Source organism: Amblyomma mixtum, chromosome 3 (assembly GCF_055824585.1).
Source record: "Amblyomma mixtum isolate Tamu chromosome 3, ASM5582458v1, whole genome shotgun sequence".
NCBI classification, from domain to species: Eukaryota; Metazoa; Arthropoda; class Arachnida; order Ixodida; family Ixodidae; genus Amblyomma; species Amblyomma mixtum.
The window spans coordinates 214,026,187-214,042,564 of record NC_143014.1 but is presented as its reverse complement, the minus strand read 5'-3'; the positions used below and the strand labels follow the sequence as shown (position 1 = coordinate 214,042,564).

General features: G+C 43.0%; 2 protein-coding genes across 4 annotated transcripts in view; one reads left to right on the top strand and one right to left on the bottom strand.

Moving 5' to 3' along the window:
• Nucleotides 1–3,524: 3,524 nt before the first annotated feature.
• Fbw5 (F-box and WD repeat domain containing 5) lies at nucleotides 3,525–5,865 on the bottom strand. The gene is made up of 2 exons (XM_089582671.1): nucleotides 5,517–5,865; nucleotides 3,525–5,232 (listed from the first exon to the last, which is right to left on the bottom strand). The coding sequence occupies exons 1-2, from the start codon at nucleotides 5,520–5,522 to the stop codon at nucleotides 3,556–3,558; spliced, it is 1,683 nt and encodes a 560-aa protein (XP_089438797.1). The 5' UTR covers nucleotides 5,523–5,865; the 3' UTR covers nucleotides 3,525–3,555.
• Nucleotides 5,508–16,378, top strand: part of mRRF1 (mitochondrial ribosome recycling factor 1) — a 26,850-nt gene continuing 15,979 nt past the window's right edge. Inside the window, exons 1-3 of one of the 3 annotated variants that reach the window (XM_089582674.1) lie at nucleotides 5,520–5,789; nucleotides 6,311–6,498; nucleotides 9,870–10,016. In XM_089582674.1, coding sequence (XP_089438800.1) covers nucleotides 5,680–5,789; nucleotides 6,311–6,498; nucleotides 9,870–10,016 — 445 coding nt within the window. In that variant the 5' untranslated portion in view covers nucleotides 5,520–5,679. Of the gene's footprint in view, nucleotides 5,790–6,310; nucleotides 6,499–9,869; nucleotides 10,017–16,378 lie in introns of those variants that run through there. The other 2 variants (XM_089582675.1, XM_089582673.1) reach the window with 2 other exon arrangements.

Below are 16,378 nucleotides of genomic sequence, written 5' to 3'. Positions count from 1 at the left end.
ATAGTATACTGCCAAATCACTCGGTGCTACAGCTAATCCTTTTGGCAAAGTGAGCTAAATTTTGACAGGCATAGGCTCCATCAGCAGATAACTGAATGATTCTGAATTTTGCAAGCGATTTGCTGTTTATGCTTCAGTATGTGTGGTTTGGGCTCTAACTGAGGAAGACAATCTTAATGTTGAAAGAATGAACAATAATCTCACAGCTATCATTACGGAATGTGCAGTAGAAGTAGGGGGTAGAATGGTTCGACAGGATACTGGCAAGCTATCTCGGGTGACGAAAAATCTGATTAAGAAACACCAAAGCATGAAAGCGTCTCACCCTACAGATAGAACAGAACTGGCAGAGCTATTAAAGTTAATAAATAAGTGCAAGGTAGACGACATAAAGAAGTTTAAAATGGAAAAAATCGAGCGTGCTTTAAAGAACGGAGGCAGCCTAAAAGCAGTGAAGAGAAAACCAGGCATACTTAAAAACTAGATGCATGCGCTAAGAGACAAAGAGGGCAATGTCTTTAGCAATATGGATAAGATAGTTAAAGTAGCTAAAGAGTTCTACACAAATCTATACAGCAGCCAATGTAATCAGAACATTACAGAGAGGCAGCAGAGCACAACAATGGGACATCTCGCCAGTTACGAAAGCCTTAGGAGCAATGCAAAGAGGCAAAGCAGCTGGTGAGGATCAGATAACGGCAGATCTCTTGAAGGACGGTAGGAACATTGATCTACAAAAACTAGCCACCCTGTATACGCAATGCCTTATGACCTCGAACGTACCAGAAGCTTGGAAGAACGCTAACATTATCTTAATTCATAAAAAAGGAGAAGTTAAAGACTTGAAAAATTACAGACTTATCAGCTTACTGACTGTTTCCTACAAGGTATTTACTAAGGTAATCGCAAATACAATCTGGACAACCTTAGACTTCAATCAGCCAAATGATCAGGCAGGCTCTTGTAAAGGATACTCGACAATAGACTGTATTCACACTATCAATCAGGTGATAGAGAAATGTGCAGAATATAACCAACTCCTAAATGTAGCATTCATTGATTACGAGAAAGCATTTGACTCAGTGGAAACCTCTGTAGTCATGCAGGCATTGCAGAATCAGGGTGTAGAAGAGCCTTATGTGAAAATTAGAAGATATCTATAACGACTGTACAGCTACCATAGCACTTCATAAAGTCAGCAATAAAATTCCAATAAGGAAGGGTGTTAGGCAGGGAGACACGATCTCGCCAATGCTATTCACCGCCTGTTTACAGGAGGTGTTCTGAGGCCTGGATTGGAAACAGTTGGAGATTAGAGTTAATGAAGAATACCTAAGTAATTTGCGATTCGCTGACGACATTGCCTTGCTAAGTCACTCAGGAGATGAGCTGCAAAGCATGACCAATAAGTTAGACAGGCAGAGCAGAACGGTAGGTGTTGAAATTAACATGCAGAAAACCAAACTAATGTTCAACAGTTTCATAAGGGAACAGCAGTTCACAATTGGTAGCGAAGTGCTGGAAGTGGTAAGGGAATAAGTCTTCTTAGGGCATGTAGTGGCCGCTGATCCGGATAATGAGAGAGAAATACTAAAAGAATAAGAATGGGTTGGAGCACATATGGTAGGTTCTCTCAGATCATGAATGGCACTTTACCAACATCCCTCAAGAGAAAAGTGTACAACAGCTGTATCTTACCCGTTTTCACCTACAGGGCAGAAACGTGGAGGCTAACGAAAAGGGTTCAGCTTAAGTTAACAACAACGCAGCGAACTATGGAAAGAAAAACGATAGGTGTAACATTAAGAGACCGCAAGCGGGCAGAGTGGGTGAGGGAACTAACGCGGATTAATGACATCCTGGTCGAAATCAAGAGGAAGAAATGGGCTTGGGCAGGGCATGTAATGCGAAGGCAAGATAACCGCTGGTCCTTAAGGGTAACGGAATGGATTCAAAGAGAAGGCAAGCATAGCAGGGGGCGGCAGAAAGTTGGGTGTGTGAACGAGATTAAGAAGTTTGCGGGGATGCGTTGGCCACAGGTGGCAAAGGACAGTGTTAATTGGAGAGACATGGGAGAGGCCTTTGCCCTGCAGTTGGTGCAGTTAGACTGATGATGATGATATGTGGTTTTATTTTTATACATTCATAAATTAGCCTAACTTGCTAACTGTACAGCAATAAAGTTTTTGTCATTAAATTTACCAGTTTCTTCTGCAGTGCAGTGGCCAGTAACAAAAAAATATCTGAAGGTCAGAACCCTCGCTTCAAAATTTTACTGCCTGACCATTACATGGTTAATCCAAACTGGAGTGCCGCACATAAATGTGGAAAACAAAATCAAGGGCAGGAATAGGGCCTCCTTTTTCCTTCCTTCCCTGTCATCAACCCAGCCAAAAATGGAAGCACCTTTCACTGAATAAGTACACTCTCTCTCTCCTTAATGAGCTCTGAACATTCTAGGATAAACAAACTGCTCCCAATATGATGGGTATTCCTCAAAATGCCATATGCCCTAGGACTGCCCAGATGCCCTGCAGTGATGCTCAGATAACCAGGCACTATCTGGGAACAACGGTCTGCAATGTCCCGATGATTTTTTCTCTCTTTACTGAGTCACTACTATATCAGATAGGAACAAAAGTCATACACATACCACTCAGGCACAACGTTTGTGGCTTTGCACATAACCAGCCGCCTCCCCTAATATACAAATTCTTCAGTGACCCATTCTTCTCACATAATCTATGGCACAGCCTAATAAGTTTTTTTTTTTTTTTTTAATCAACAGCAAATGTGTCTTTACCTTTGAACCTGTGCATATGACTAGAGCCATGACTAAAGACCAGTTAACCTCGGTCACGTACACAAATGAATAACAGAACTACACCCAGATTACAGATCCTCTAATGTCCAATAAAGGTACTTTCTTTCTCTGTTACAGTACCAATATAAAATGGCATGTTATCAAGGTTGCATTTGCAAATGTAGTCAAGAACTTGACTTTTGCTTGGCAAAGTATCGCTGTGGAAACACTAGCATCATAGCTTTCATTGCTTTACTGGTAAAGCTGCCCTAGAGTCCCTTGATAAGCTTTGACAAAATGCGACAGGGCTTTAAGCTGCCCGAGGCCATGTTATCTGTTACTCCTTGCAACTAGATTTTCACAGGTGCAGAATTTTAGGGGCTGCATGCACCATTAAGCTTTGAGAACTCAGCAGAGCCTTTTTTTAAAATTAATACTTCACTTTAACTAGTGCACAACATAGTATCATGCTCACTGCAACTAATGCCAACAGCATGCAACAGCCATGCACTTGTAGGTGTACAGCCACTGCTTAAAGCAAAGCACTGGTGAAAGCTGAACCAATGCTTGGGCACATTTGCACAAAACAGCTGTTAGCACTCAAAACTACAGCGTATGCATAAACATAATTTAGCCAGTAAATGCTATAGGAGTAGACTAAGGAAGTGAAAATACAGCACTGTGTACGCAGTAGGGCACTTGACAACAAATGAGGAAGAAATGGCTACGCACACAATTTATTATGTGTTTTTTCACACACTTTCCCACCCCTTTGAAGTGCCACTGGGACCTGGTCTGAAACCTGACTTGCTTGCATCCACCGACAAAGAGCCAACAGTCTTTTCCATACTGACTTGGGGGGTCAGGCCGAGTGCCCGAGCCTTTGCCCGGGACCTCCAGACTTTCAGACAGAAGTCATCACTTGCAGTCACAAGCATCTCAGGGTCTTTTGGATTGAAAGCCACAGCATTCACTACATCATCATGGGGGAGCTTGGCGAGGCATACGGCGTAGTGCCTGTCCCACAAGTAGCCCTTTTTATCTTCAGCGCCACTAGCCACATACTTTTCACTCACATCAAGGAAGATGAAAAAGCACTCGTCGTTGGGTGTGTATGCACGATGGGAACGCAAGAGGTTTCCGACTTCTTTCATTGTGCTCAGGTCTATGACATGAATGTCAATCTCCTGTGCAATAGGGGGTGGTGACAGAGCGTGTTCAATGACATAGTTTTGTGGCCAAGGCCTACTGTTGATGTATAGATATCGATGGTCAGGTGACAGCCCCATGCCAATAATGTGCCCATGCATATCCACAAGGTGGTCAACATCATCGAACGCTTGCTCGAGTGGGTCAGGTGGTTCACGCCTTGCTTCCTGCTGTTGGGCGAGGCGTTGGAGCAGTGTAGGAGGCTCTTTTTCTGGCTCTGCAAATCGGAAAGGCTTGATACGCTTGAAGCCCACTTGATGTGGGGCATATGTTAGTGATCCAGTGGTGAAAATGAGCAATTTTTCGCGTGGATCCAAAGGATCATCAACATCTGCGCTGTCTTCATCTGTGTCCTCGTCTTCAAGTGATGAGCTTGGTTCAGACGCCGGAGTACCGTCAACTTGGGGCTGCTCACAGTTTGCAACAAGGATTGTGCGCACTGAGCTGGCATTCTTGTTGAAAAACTTGAACAACTGCTTCACAATGGGTTTCTTTTCAGATTCACTCTCCTGCCAGGCCTTGTTCAGCCACACAGCTGAGCAAGACAACATTTGTCCAAGGAAGTGCAATTTCCCAGAGAGTAGGTAATGGTCAGTGTACCAGGTTCCAAAAATATCATATGGTTTGTTGAGAACTCTGCACTGCAGGATAAACCCTTCTTGCAGATTGAAGACTGCGATCTCCCCGGACGCTGTGTTCGTTCCAAAGTGTACACCAGACACGAGCAGCAGCGTGTCCGACTCATTGAACTGCGAGAATTGGGTGTAGTTCCAGCACAGGTCGCGCATGTTCCTTGTATAGGCCACCCTTGCCGGGTGGGCAGCGTTCCACAGCTTCACGTGGCCGTCTTTGGAACAACTGGCGAACCTCGTACCATCGTGCGAAAAGCTCACGTGGAGGACTTGGTGGTCATGATCACCAAGTACTTCGGTCTCCACAACGGGCGCTTCAAAGTACAAGCGGCGGTACTCCAACTTCCAGCGGGCCCCGTCAAGAACAGGAATGCTCGGGTCTACTTTCCAATCATCCTGAAACTTCTTCCGCCACAGCAATTCATCGTCAGCTGCAAGCGACCACGATGAACACACGCAGCCGCAACGGCAGATGTCCCTCGCCGACAGATGTGACAGGACGCGCAGGAGCAACGGGTATGGCAGTGAATCCCACATGTCCAGAGTTGAGCAGGGAACTTGCAGAGCTCTTTTCACCGTGTGCTCACCCTGCGCAACACAAAGAAACGAAACAATGCACAGTGTTCGATTGTGCCCTTAGCTGTCTGTAAACGGCCACGAAACAGACTAAAGCCCGATACGTCAGTGTCAGAACAGAAGCACTACGTCTGTCATGCAAGGCAGATTAAAAAGCGACCAAATACGATTTCTACTAAATATGCAAAGTACTTTAGCCACCAGCAACTATACGCGTCCGAGAGCGAACGGATGCGCCTTCTCATCACGCAGTTGGCTTACAAAAACATCTCGTCGAGGTTAAGGTCGCAACTTACATGCATGGATCTTCTCTCCCGCTCTTCTTACGTCTCCACTACTCGGTGATTTGTGGCACTTGGTTGAGATGCATCAGAATAGAACAGGACTGGACAATTGCTCTAGTCTCCCCATGCCTCGGATGCCTCGGCGTTCGAAGCGTCGACGCCGTCGAACATTCTCATGAACGCACGTCCGCGAACGCCGCGAGACGGCGTCAACGGCGTCTCCTTCGCAATCGTTCTATTTTTGGCGAACTGTGTTGTTTTCCGATCAACTGCAGGAAGCTGCAGGTAAGCATTTTCGACGATAGGTCTGCAAACCTGTCGTTGTTGTGTCATTTTGTTGTCGCTTAATAACGTCAGCTACGCCAGTCAACCACTTATGTCGTGAACGTTTCTGCGCTCTGTGTTCTGTGCGTGTGTGTAACGAAGAAAAGGGAGCTTGAGAGGGCTGTGTGCTTGTGACCTCCGTGATCGAAGCACGTGCGTGATGTTTGCGTGAAGCACATAGTTTCTTTTGAGCCCCGTTCGCGATTGCATTGTCATTGTTCTCAGAAGCTTGGTTTGCCTATTAATTAGTTGCGCCTGACCATGGCATGAACATCAGTTTGCAGGTCATTGTCACTTGCGACTCGAAGCGTGTTTCGAATTGCTCGTGCGGGCATTTTTGCTCCTCGAAAGCAAATAAGGAACCGCTGTCAAAATGACACCGCGTTGGAACAAATGACAAAAGTGCTATAAATTTGTAGATTTGAGGAGCTGACTGAACAAATCGTGACATTTTTTTTTTCTTTCTGGTACGGTGGTTGCAGCATGGCATTGAGATACCAACTACAACTTCTCGGCCGGCTTCGGAGCATTGTGCCAGCGTGCAGCGTTGTTGGGACAATGCTGAGTCAGCATACGCACCAGCCGGTACTACTTCATGCACGAAAGCAACCACCATCTCTTATCAGCTGCTGCCATTACGCAAAAGGAGCGAACCGGCCGAAGCACTCGAGTATGGTCATATTGCGCTCTGCCTGCATGTTATGCATTTGCAGTACGTTTGCGTGTTCTGTTAAACAATGCGTAGGTTCCTATCTTTAAGATAGCAATACTTATGACTGTCGGAATGTCCGAGCTTTTTATGCATGCACCCAGTGAATGCTGGTTTCTCAGCCCTGGCACACACAAATCTCTCGCCTGCCTCTCTCTTTAGCCTCTCTGACGTTTGCGTTTCCTTCACACTTGCTGCCGTGGGTGTAATTTGCCCTTTCGTTTTCATTCTGAAACCTTGTTGCATTTATTTTTGAGGAGGCCATTGTTTTGCTCCCTCATGCCTTTGCAGAGAACAGGCATAACGTGACGCTGTTGTGTAGTAAAATATAGCTTGGCTGACACTAGTGCTCCTTATATGCACACACCATGCAGTGGTTTTGGAGCAGGCAAGCTGTTTCTTGGCATTGTATTTATTCATGATACCTGCAACTCTGTCTATGGTTTCCAGTGTAAATTATAAAACACAATGGTTATTAGCTGTGTGCCGTGTAGTAAGTGTAAAGGCTGCTCCTGAAGGGGGCCAAATAAATGGATCGTTCTTTTCTTGGCAGTTGCATTAATCTTTTAGGGAACGGCAGTGTGTGCACACCTTATTAACCCATATATGTGCCTAGCATCCTACATGTAGGACACTGCTTTCATTGCTCAGTAACTCAAAGTGTATTGTGTAAAAGCTTGTGCCCACTAGCAGAGGTTCAAGAGGGCGGAAACTTTTCCTTTGCAAGGGTTGTGTTGTGTGCATTCAGTTTTGTGTGTTGTGTGCTTTCAGCAAAATCAACCAGTCTTCTCTACATGCAATTTTTTAATTATTAAACCCCATTGACTACAATTTTTGCACTTTGTCGTAAGGAAGCCACTGGACTTGATAAGAAATGTGATTTTAAAATCTATCCCAAGTGTTTGAAGCTGTACCACACATAAGAGGAAGCGCATTTGCCTATATGGAGCATGCACCGCCCAGGCGGCACTGCAGTTGTTCCATTTGGTGACTAAAAACTGTTGCCATCAGCCACTACGAACACGAAAGCACATTCTAAATGATTAGAGGCCTGCGTTTGACTGATAGCATTCATTGCCTAGCTTCTCTTGGTGTAGCCCAGATAGCTGATGCACGCCACGTGTGGCTTCAACAGAGCGCGGAAGCTCATGCCAATAAGAGCATGAAGGTGGCGTGGAAAGCACTATGAATGCGCCAACTTGCTCCTCTCACTAGGCTTTGCGGTATGGCGCTGCAATTGACACGGCAAACTTCAGTACAGCAGTTGGTAGCACTGGGCCACTGTCTGCGACATCCTTTATTTCTTCGCTGGCCATCACAACAGTAATCGAAATCAGCATTTAATGTTTGGTTGTATCAAACGAGCCAGGCATCAAAATTCTAGATCTTATATTTTTTTTCCTGGTGATTAGATTTTTGTTCTGGCAACAAGAAAAGTTTTACCAATGGACGACTTCTTTGTTGTGGAGGAATTCTGTGCAGTGGTCCTTAATGTGGGCCGAGATTCACTGCAGTTGTATCTGACTGTAGCATCCTACATTGTAGGACGGCTCAAAAGTCGGTGTTGAGGAAAATATTCCCCCCAATAAAATGATGATTCTGAATTGTGAAGGGAAATAAACATTTTATATCGAAAAGTATTTTAATTTTTTCGAATTTCTGAAGTTTTGGCATATCTGGGGTAACTATCTTATGCATGGACATAAAATTTCCATATCAATATTTGGTGCAAAAATATTCCTCTGGTGGCTATTGCTTTATTTCCTTTTGTTACTGGTGGTCGGAATTTCCGGAGCCCTCCACTACGGCGTCTCTCATAGCCTTAGTCGCTTTGGGACGTTAAACCCCATAAACCAACCAACCAACCAACCAACCAACCAACCTTTTGTTACTGAACATGTCAGGTATACAATTTTGCTCGAGCGTATTCTACTAGCTTAACAAAATATGTGAATTAGAGGAAACAATAGCGCCAAACCATGCATACCACAAGAAAGGAATGAGGACGAGACACAAGTGCTCGAGACACAACACAAAATAAGCAACAGTTTTGTTTTATTCTGAAGCACACTACTTTTTTGCTAATTCTAAGTTGCTGCTAATGGAGCATGCTGTCTTTTAAAATTAATGATTGTTCAGAAAACATGCAGAAGTTCATTTTTTCTTTTAACTGTGTGGTTTATTGAGTGAGCTGCTGCTTCACTGATGGACACGAAGGATGTTAGCTCCTGGCAGGTTTTTTTATTTTGCCATACGTTGCTTCCAAAAAGCAGCTGGTATTGATGAGCGATACTCGATTTGTCCCCAGCAGTCTTTAAGAAGCAAAACAAGCATCTTGAATTCACTGTCGACATACTTCAGCTAAAGGTGTTTTTTTTTCGGGGTGTCTAAGAGCTCAATTGCTTTTCACAGATTTGCTCTAACATTTGTTGGTAGGTAGCCTTTGTATGCTTATGAGAATGCTGATAAACCTTAAACATTGTTCTGTGAGAAAGTGTTGAAAACATATGCGTGATGACATGTATGAGTGGCAAAAGGCCTGTGGTATTGAAGCTTAGCAGTTGCTTTAATTCCTATACATTGTGTCATGTCTTATTGAATTGAATGTAAAATGCTGTAAAGTGGAATTAGGTGGGAGGGTTTATGAGATGCACATATTTCAGTGAAACATTTATCATAGGTTATCTGCCCTGTCCTGATTATTTCTGTTAAGTTTGGTAATCATATGCCATTTCATTTTTTGTAGAAGTCTAGTTTAAAGTTCGCCATTTTTGTGACTTCAGCTCAGCTGATTTCTATGGGCAACACCGCATTTGCTATGTCACAAATATTACCTGAAGGTTGATAACCACTTCATGAACCAAAATTTTTAGGCTTGTGTTGTGTCATTTGAGACATCTCATGAACAGAGTCATTGTTTGCAGTTGCTATTTCAACCCTAGTCTAACGTGCATGTGAAGGTTTTGCCAGCAATACATGCGACATCATTGCTACGTCAGAAAAATTGTTGACAAATTACTCCCTGCGGGTGCCTAGCTGATTTTCGATTTTAGTTTGTCATTTTTGTTCTTTAGGAATTGTTTTACATGGTATATTGAAAAACACTTTCTGAATTGAAGAGAGGGGACTTTTAGGAACTTTGCATGGTTATCATCTCAGAATGTTAAAAAGGAACTCAGAGCTACCCTTAAAAAAAAAAAAAAGTGTCAATTTGTGCTGACAGAAGATAAAACATTATCGTCCTTAGTTTTTTGGGATTCCAAGTACAAAGAGCCACAAAACTGAAAATTTTGTTTCTGGGCTGTGTTTTGATAGCTTCTTTTCCATTACAGCAAAGGAAAACAAGCCAAAAATTGCCCTAAGTGATGATGAACTTGTAGAGGTGGTTCGTGTTCACAACTTTCGGTCAGAGATGCAAAAAGTGGTGCAGCGACTGCAGGAAAGCTTCATCAAGCACCTTACATTGCACTCCGCTGCGGGTGAGCTGCCTGCACATACTCCTCATGCTACATATACTGCATGAACATTCTCAGTGCTCATGCCGCACTTTTCCATTCTATCTCCAGAGTTCTTCCGTTTTACCAACTGTGAAACTCTCGTTAGAAGTTCAGTTTTGGCTCACTGCTCATGGTGGTACTTTAGACACGTGTGCTCCTCATCGCAGCAGGGGGCCTGAAATATGTGGGCCCAGGCCTCTGTGTTATGACTTCGATCCCTCCAAGAGTTCACCATTTAGTTGAGGCAGCTGAAGCAGATGTGGCACTAGCTTCAGTACAAAATATTGTTGGAAAAGAAATGAAGATAGGTGCACATCTGTACCGAAATGCACTCGGTTTGGTGGCTCTCTTTCTTGCTGTATGGCCTCATACACTGCATATGCGTCTACACTATTGCTAAGTATCATGGGTGTCCCTTTTAATTGCTTGTGGTGCTAAAGCAACCAGAATGCCACTGCAGTTGTGTAGCATCTGCATTCCAATGTGGGAACGAAAAGTTTGCATTTTTTTGGTAGTGAACAAAATTATCTTTCCATACTTATTTATCAAGAGTGTAATGACGTTATTAGTACACATAATTATGTTCTTGAATGTGCTATGCTTTTCGTGTCGAAAAGCGATGTATGGAGTTACAGCAAGATTCAGGATTTCTGTCTCACAGGTACAGTGCAACAGCACCACTGCACTTTTTGGGGTTGAAAGCCACAGCTTCTTCATCTGCTTTAGCCAAATGGTGAGCACTTCAGGTCTCTTAAGGGATAAATACTTCAAGGGATCGAAGTTAGGAAATGGACCTCAGTGTTGGCCAACCAGGGCAGCTCACAGATTCTGAGTAAAATGTATCTGTTCGTAGGCGGCATGGCAACCAGTAGACTGAAAACTTTGACCAGCCAGTATGTTACTTTTTGAAACACAAGGCATGTTAGTAGCCTCGTGGTTGTGTAGTTAATGAGTTGCAGCCACTTTTGAGTATCGCTGATGCTAGAGACTGGTGCACCCATGTATAAGAGCAGAAAGTTGGGCAAGTTGGTTGATATGCATACTGAAAAAATTGCGCAGAAAAAACGAGGACGAAGCAAAGACAAGACCAGGACGAGCGCTAACTCACAACTGAAGATTTATTCCAAAACACATGCACATATAAACAGGAAAAAAACAAAAACAAAACTAATCATACCAATCTGACATCAAGAACATCACATGTCACCCCCCTGCGTACCCGAGTGATTTGGCCAAAAAACAGAACTCCCTATCAGAGAAGTGGACGGAAGTCTGGCTGATGCATGTATCTCCGCTGATACGCATATGAAATGCTTCCATGAGTTCCCGCACAAGTTGGTCTCTATGCCTAAACAGAATTGTTGTTTTTTCAAAGAGTGGTTTACACTGCCGCTTCTTATCACCGGCATTACAAGTGCGGCAATGTGCATGTGTATATGTACATGCGTTTCAGAATAAATCTTCAGTTGTGAGTTAGCGCTCGTCCTGGTCTTGTCTTTGCTTCGTCATCGTTTTTTCTGCGCAATTTTTTCAGTATGCACCCATATAGACCTCATGGATTTGATAGTGCATCTTAAGATTATACCCTCTCTCTTGTCAAGTAAATAGCTGTCCATTTTTTAGTGTCAAATGTCAACTTCTATGTTTCTGCCATTCTTGTGATAGCAGTTTTATTTAACTGAGAGAAGACTTATGCGCACCCTGCATGATCAGGCATTCTTTGTATCTTTCTCTAGTTGCTTTCTGCCACAAAAAGAAGGAACGGGAAAGTGAGGTTGTGTAAAGACTGCAACCAAACTTAGCTCCTTTCCTGCCTGCTCTTCAGATGTGATTTTGGTGTGTGTTAATCGCATTACTCAATGGTGTGTTTTTAAAAGTGTGAGGCAGTCAAGAAAAACTATGGATGATCAATGCAATTGATGTGGCAGGGTATGCATTAGTATTAATGCATTAATTAGAATTGCTGTGAAGGACAAAAGCTATGCAAGTTATAAATTGAATTTATAAATTGAGGCAGGAGTTGATCATGTTACCAACAGCATGAACGCTCAGATCACATGTGAGCAGTGTTTGTCTGTGCATCTCTTCTCACTGTGTGTTGCACTGTTGTTGGCTCAAGGTACATCTACCAGGTCACCCAACTCTCTACATTAAGCCTGCAGAGATGTATTGCATGTACTTCCAACTGCAGTAGGACATTTGGCTATGAAAGGGGCCCCAGTCAGAAAAAAAAAAAAAAAATACACATTGGAAATTTCAATTGGAACCGATGGGATATTCGAATTGGATTTTCCAATTGGTTCCAGTTACGTCTTTAGCCGCCCGACCAATTGGACCCAATAAGCCCTAGGCAGTCATTGCATCCACAAAATATCCACAAAATACACTTCACAATTAAGTTGCACAGAATATGTAATGTGAGAAATATTTCTACAACCTAACATATTTTTAATATGCAAAAGGAAGCCTGATTTGTGAGGACTGCAGGAAGACACTGTGCCTGGTGTTGATCAAAATTTTTACTATTGAATTGACGTTCACATGCTTTTATGGAAATAAAGGCTAACAGACACGCATACATCACAAACTAGAAACACTGCACACCAAATACCAGTAGCATATATTAGATCAGTATGTACACTCGCCGTCAAAAGTAAATGGAATGCGACTTTGTAAAAAAAAAAATAATTTCTTTAAATCTAAAGCATAATGGTCCATGTTTGTTGGTGCACAGTGCAATTCGCACAATCACAATTAGGCTGCACATATGTATTCAAGGATGCATGAAATGGGGGTGCAATTAATAAATGTTTTCTTTAATATTGCCTTCCATTTACTTCTGATGGCACCTGTACATCCAGAGAACACACTTCTTCTCTAACTCATGTATCCCATTTATGAGGCCCTGATGCTGGTGCCAGTGGCACGTTCCCACTGAGCGCAGTTGTTTAATTTCAACCGCAGTGGTAGTGTGGATGATGAATGCAATTCAGTAGGTTAAGCTGCTGATAGCTCTTATTATTATTAGAACCATATTAGTTCTGCCTTGTTTGTCAAATGTAAAACCGTTCACATGGATACATTGGGTGCAGTTGGACAGACCAATTGGACGCAATTGGTAAGACCAATTGGGCTTACCAGTTGGAAACTCCATTGGTGAAACACTATTCCAATTGGAGCCAGTTGAAAATCTAATTGGTTTCAATAGTTTTTTTTTTTTGACTGGGACTTTAGATTCATTGTGGTGGTTAGGGGTGGATCCAAGAGAAATTGTCTGTAGTGATTAAGGGATACAAATAATAATAATAAAAAGAATATTAATGTTATTTAGCATTACGTCATGGCAATGTGAGAGTTTCAGAACAGCTGGCACAGGATTCCTCAACAGAAATGGCTAATAATGGGCTGTGTTTTCAGCTGGAGACAGAGATAATTATTAAAAGTTCTTGGGTGATGCCTCACCTTTATAAATGGACACGTATCGCTTACAAAGGTGATGCTTCTCATTCATAGGCTCATCGGGAAGTTGTGTAGTGGGCTTATTTATAATATATTTCATTGGTATAGATCACTGTGTTGTGTTAATGGCAATCACAAAGTTTGAACTCGCAGTGCACATTCAGCTTAGGTCAACCATTAGTACCATTGGTTCATTTACCAAGTATGTTGCCATGGGCAGCCTTTGCTTCTTGATTTTATTCCTGGATAGAGTTTTTTCTTCAGTTTTGTATATTATGCAAAAAGGCAGTGGCTTTATGCTTTGAGGGCACTTTTTGACTGCGTTAAAGGCCTACTTAACCGAAATTTTCCAAATTGTAAAAAGGTTGTTTTTTTATAGGACGGCCCCAGATTATGTTACCCACAAAACATTACGTTCCAGTTTCAAGCAGTTAAGACACGAACGGTGCGCAAAAATCAGAGTTTGCAATACCGAAACTGGAAAAACGGGCGTCATTACTGCCTGCCGGAAGTAACGCATGTTTAAGATGGGGATCCGGACAGGTTCAGAGCGTCTGCTCGATGCGGCTCGTGCAAAGTGCTGGTGCGTGCAGCATTTTGCTCAATAAATGCTAGTTATATGCGAGAAACTTATAGTATATCACATAATATGCATCTTAAGGGGGATGAAATGCTCCAGAAAAAGTTTTAAAGGTGCATGCTGTATTTGCTGTGGTAAACTAGAAAACTTCTCGCGCAACCTCAGTGAAGATGATCGCGCCACAGTGCTAGTGAGCATTGTTTGCCTGGCAGTATTTGATTACAGCTTGTGCAAAATTCGGACATCGCGAAGGAAGGAGGCATTATTCAAATGGAGGCGAGTGCTTGTATTATCAAGTCGGCGTTTTTGAGCGGGCACGCATTCCAACAGCACATGTACGCTGCGCTGTGCATGCAATATGGTTATTGTCTTGATAAAAAAAATCGCCTGCTTTCTTCTTTTCCTTCTCATTTTTCTCCCGCGTGGAAAGGTATTTCTCGGTGTGCATAGGAATTTGTCCTGCCTGTGCATAGGAATTAGGAGCAGGTGCAGTGAACGCGAGGTAAATCAATAAAAACAGCTCAGAAAAGGGAGCTCTAGAGAATTAAGCGCAGTGTAAAGCAAAAAAATATACCAGAAGCAAAATTTATGTTACAAAATAAATATATATTTTTCTCTTCGAGTACTGTGGCATCAATGCGGTGCCGACAGTGGGCTGGTTCATCTTTGTGCACATTGGCTGGGCAAGCCGCTGCGCGTTACAAATGAAAAAGACTTATGCGATGCATTCACTACTGTATTTACCTAGAACCCCTTAGAGCCCACATAGTGCAGGAACGGAAATGTTTTTCTAATCTTTTTAAGCACACAGCTGGCAGAACAATGTCGTTGCTGGACCCCAGTCGAGCATATGCCCACCACGCAGATTGTTGGTAGGCAGTGTATCTCTATCGACTGAGTAATAATGCAGAACATATAATCAAAATTATGTTTTGTCATCCTTTGAAAATATTATCATTCAAATAAGTTACGCGTTCAGGCCTCTGAGGTCGTGGAAACGCACCGGATGGTAATGCTGAAGCTTCCTGTATTTGACCTTAAGTATGAACGGTGTGAGGCAGTAAGAAATTCGGCGTTTTCAGTAACGCACGTGTGGCCTTCCAGTTTTCTCAGCCTGGCCTGTGAGTCTTTGCAGCCGCAGATACACTTGGTGCACGATGGCATTATTGCGCATCGGGCAGAGCTACACTTGCAATAAACGCATTCATAGGGATTCCTTTTCAGACGAGGCAGACCTCTCCTAGACCTCTGCCTGGTGTAAACAACGTGACATTGAAAGGGCGTTGCTCAATGAGCAAAGCCATCTACTTTAGCTTCTGAACCGGCTAAGCGAGATTGTGAGCAGCACTCCCCCGTTGTTTTTATTCTCCCGATTAGAAACGTCTCTTAGCCCTTCTTTTCCCAATTATAGCCTGCTCGGTACGTGGCATGCTTTGCCGATCGGACCAGAAACACGTACGTGCTCTTTTGAAGTAAACCGGGAGAGGTCTATTGACAAAGGCCTGCCCACAAAAGGGGTTAGTGCGAAGGAGAAGCATCAGTTGCCCACCATTGTTCTCTTTTCTTGAAAAAGAGAGGGGAAATCATGTTAAAACCTGAACAGCAGACAGTTATCACCAGCTTTCGAGGGCAGTAACCGAAAGGGTACAATAGTGCTTTCTGCATTCCTCGCATTTATTTCCGCTGCCGCACACTGTGTTGCCATGATGCCAGCAGTTAATTTTTTCTCGGAGACCATCGAGCTTTGCGGTGAAAGCACCCAGAAACATGCCAGAAAAAAGCCTACAAAGGGCACTCACTCACTTGAAAACGTCTGGAGCCGGGGATGCCGGTGCCTTAATTGTGCGTCATTTCCGTTCCAGCTTGTTAGCTGTCCAACACACTGCTAGGGGACTGTGTCATTTGCTACAGAGGTTTTTGAACGCTACTGACTAAAATATTAGATGCTTCACAGCCCTAATATTAAATATAAATTTTGTTCATAACATGCACACTATATTGAGTGCAAAATTAGCTGAAGTAAACTTTCGGTCAAGTAGGACTTTAACCCTTCTAGGTGCCATTTTTTTGTTTTGATCCAAGACAAGTATTTTTCTGCCTAAATATTATATTCAGGTTTCGAGAAAGGCAGTTTGTTAGTTTTCCAGAGTGAAAGACGCTCTGGTAAGTTTTTACAAGTATGTGCAAAATGCCGTACAAAGTGCCAGATTAGTTAGAAGTCGTGACATTGAAATGCCAGGATTTGTCAAGTAAGCACCCGAGAAATCATGGAATCACTTTGTCTTTCGAAGATGCACATTACCCT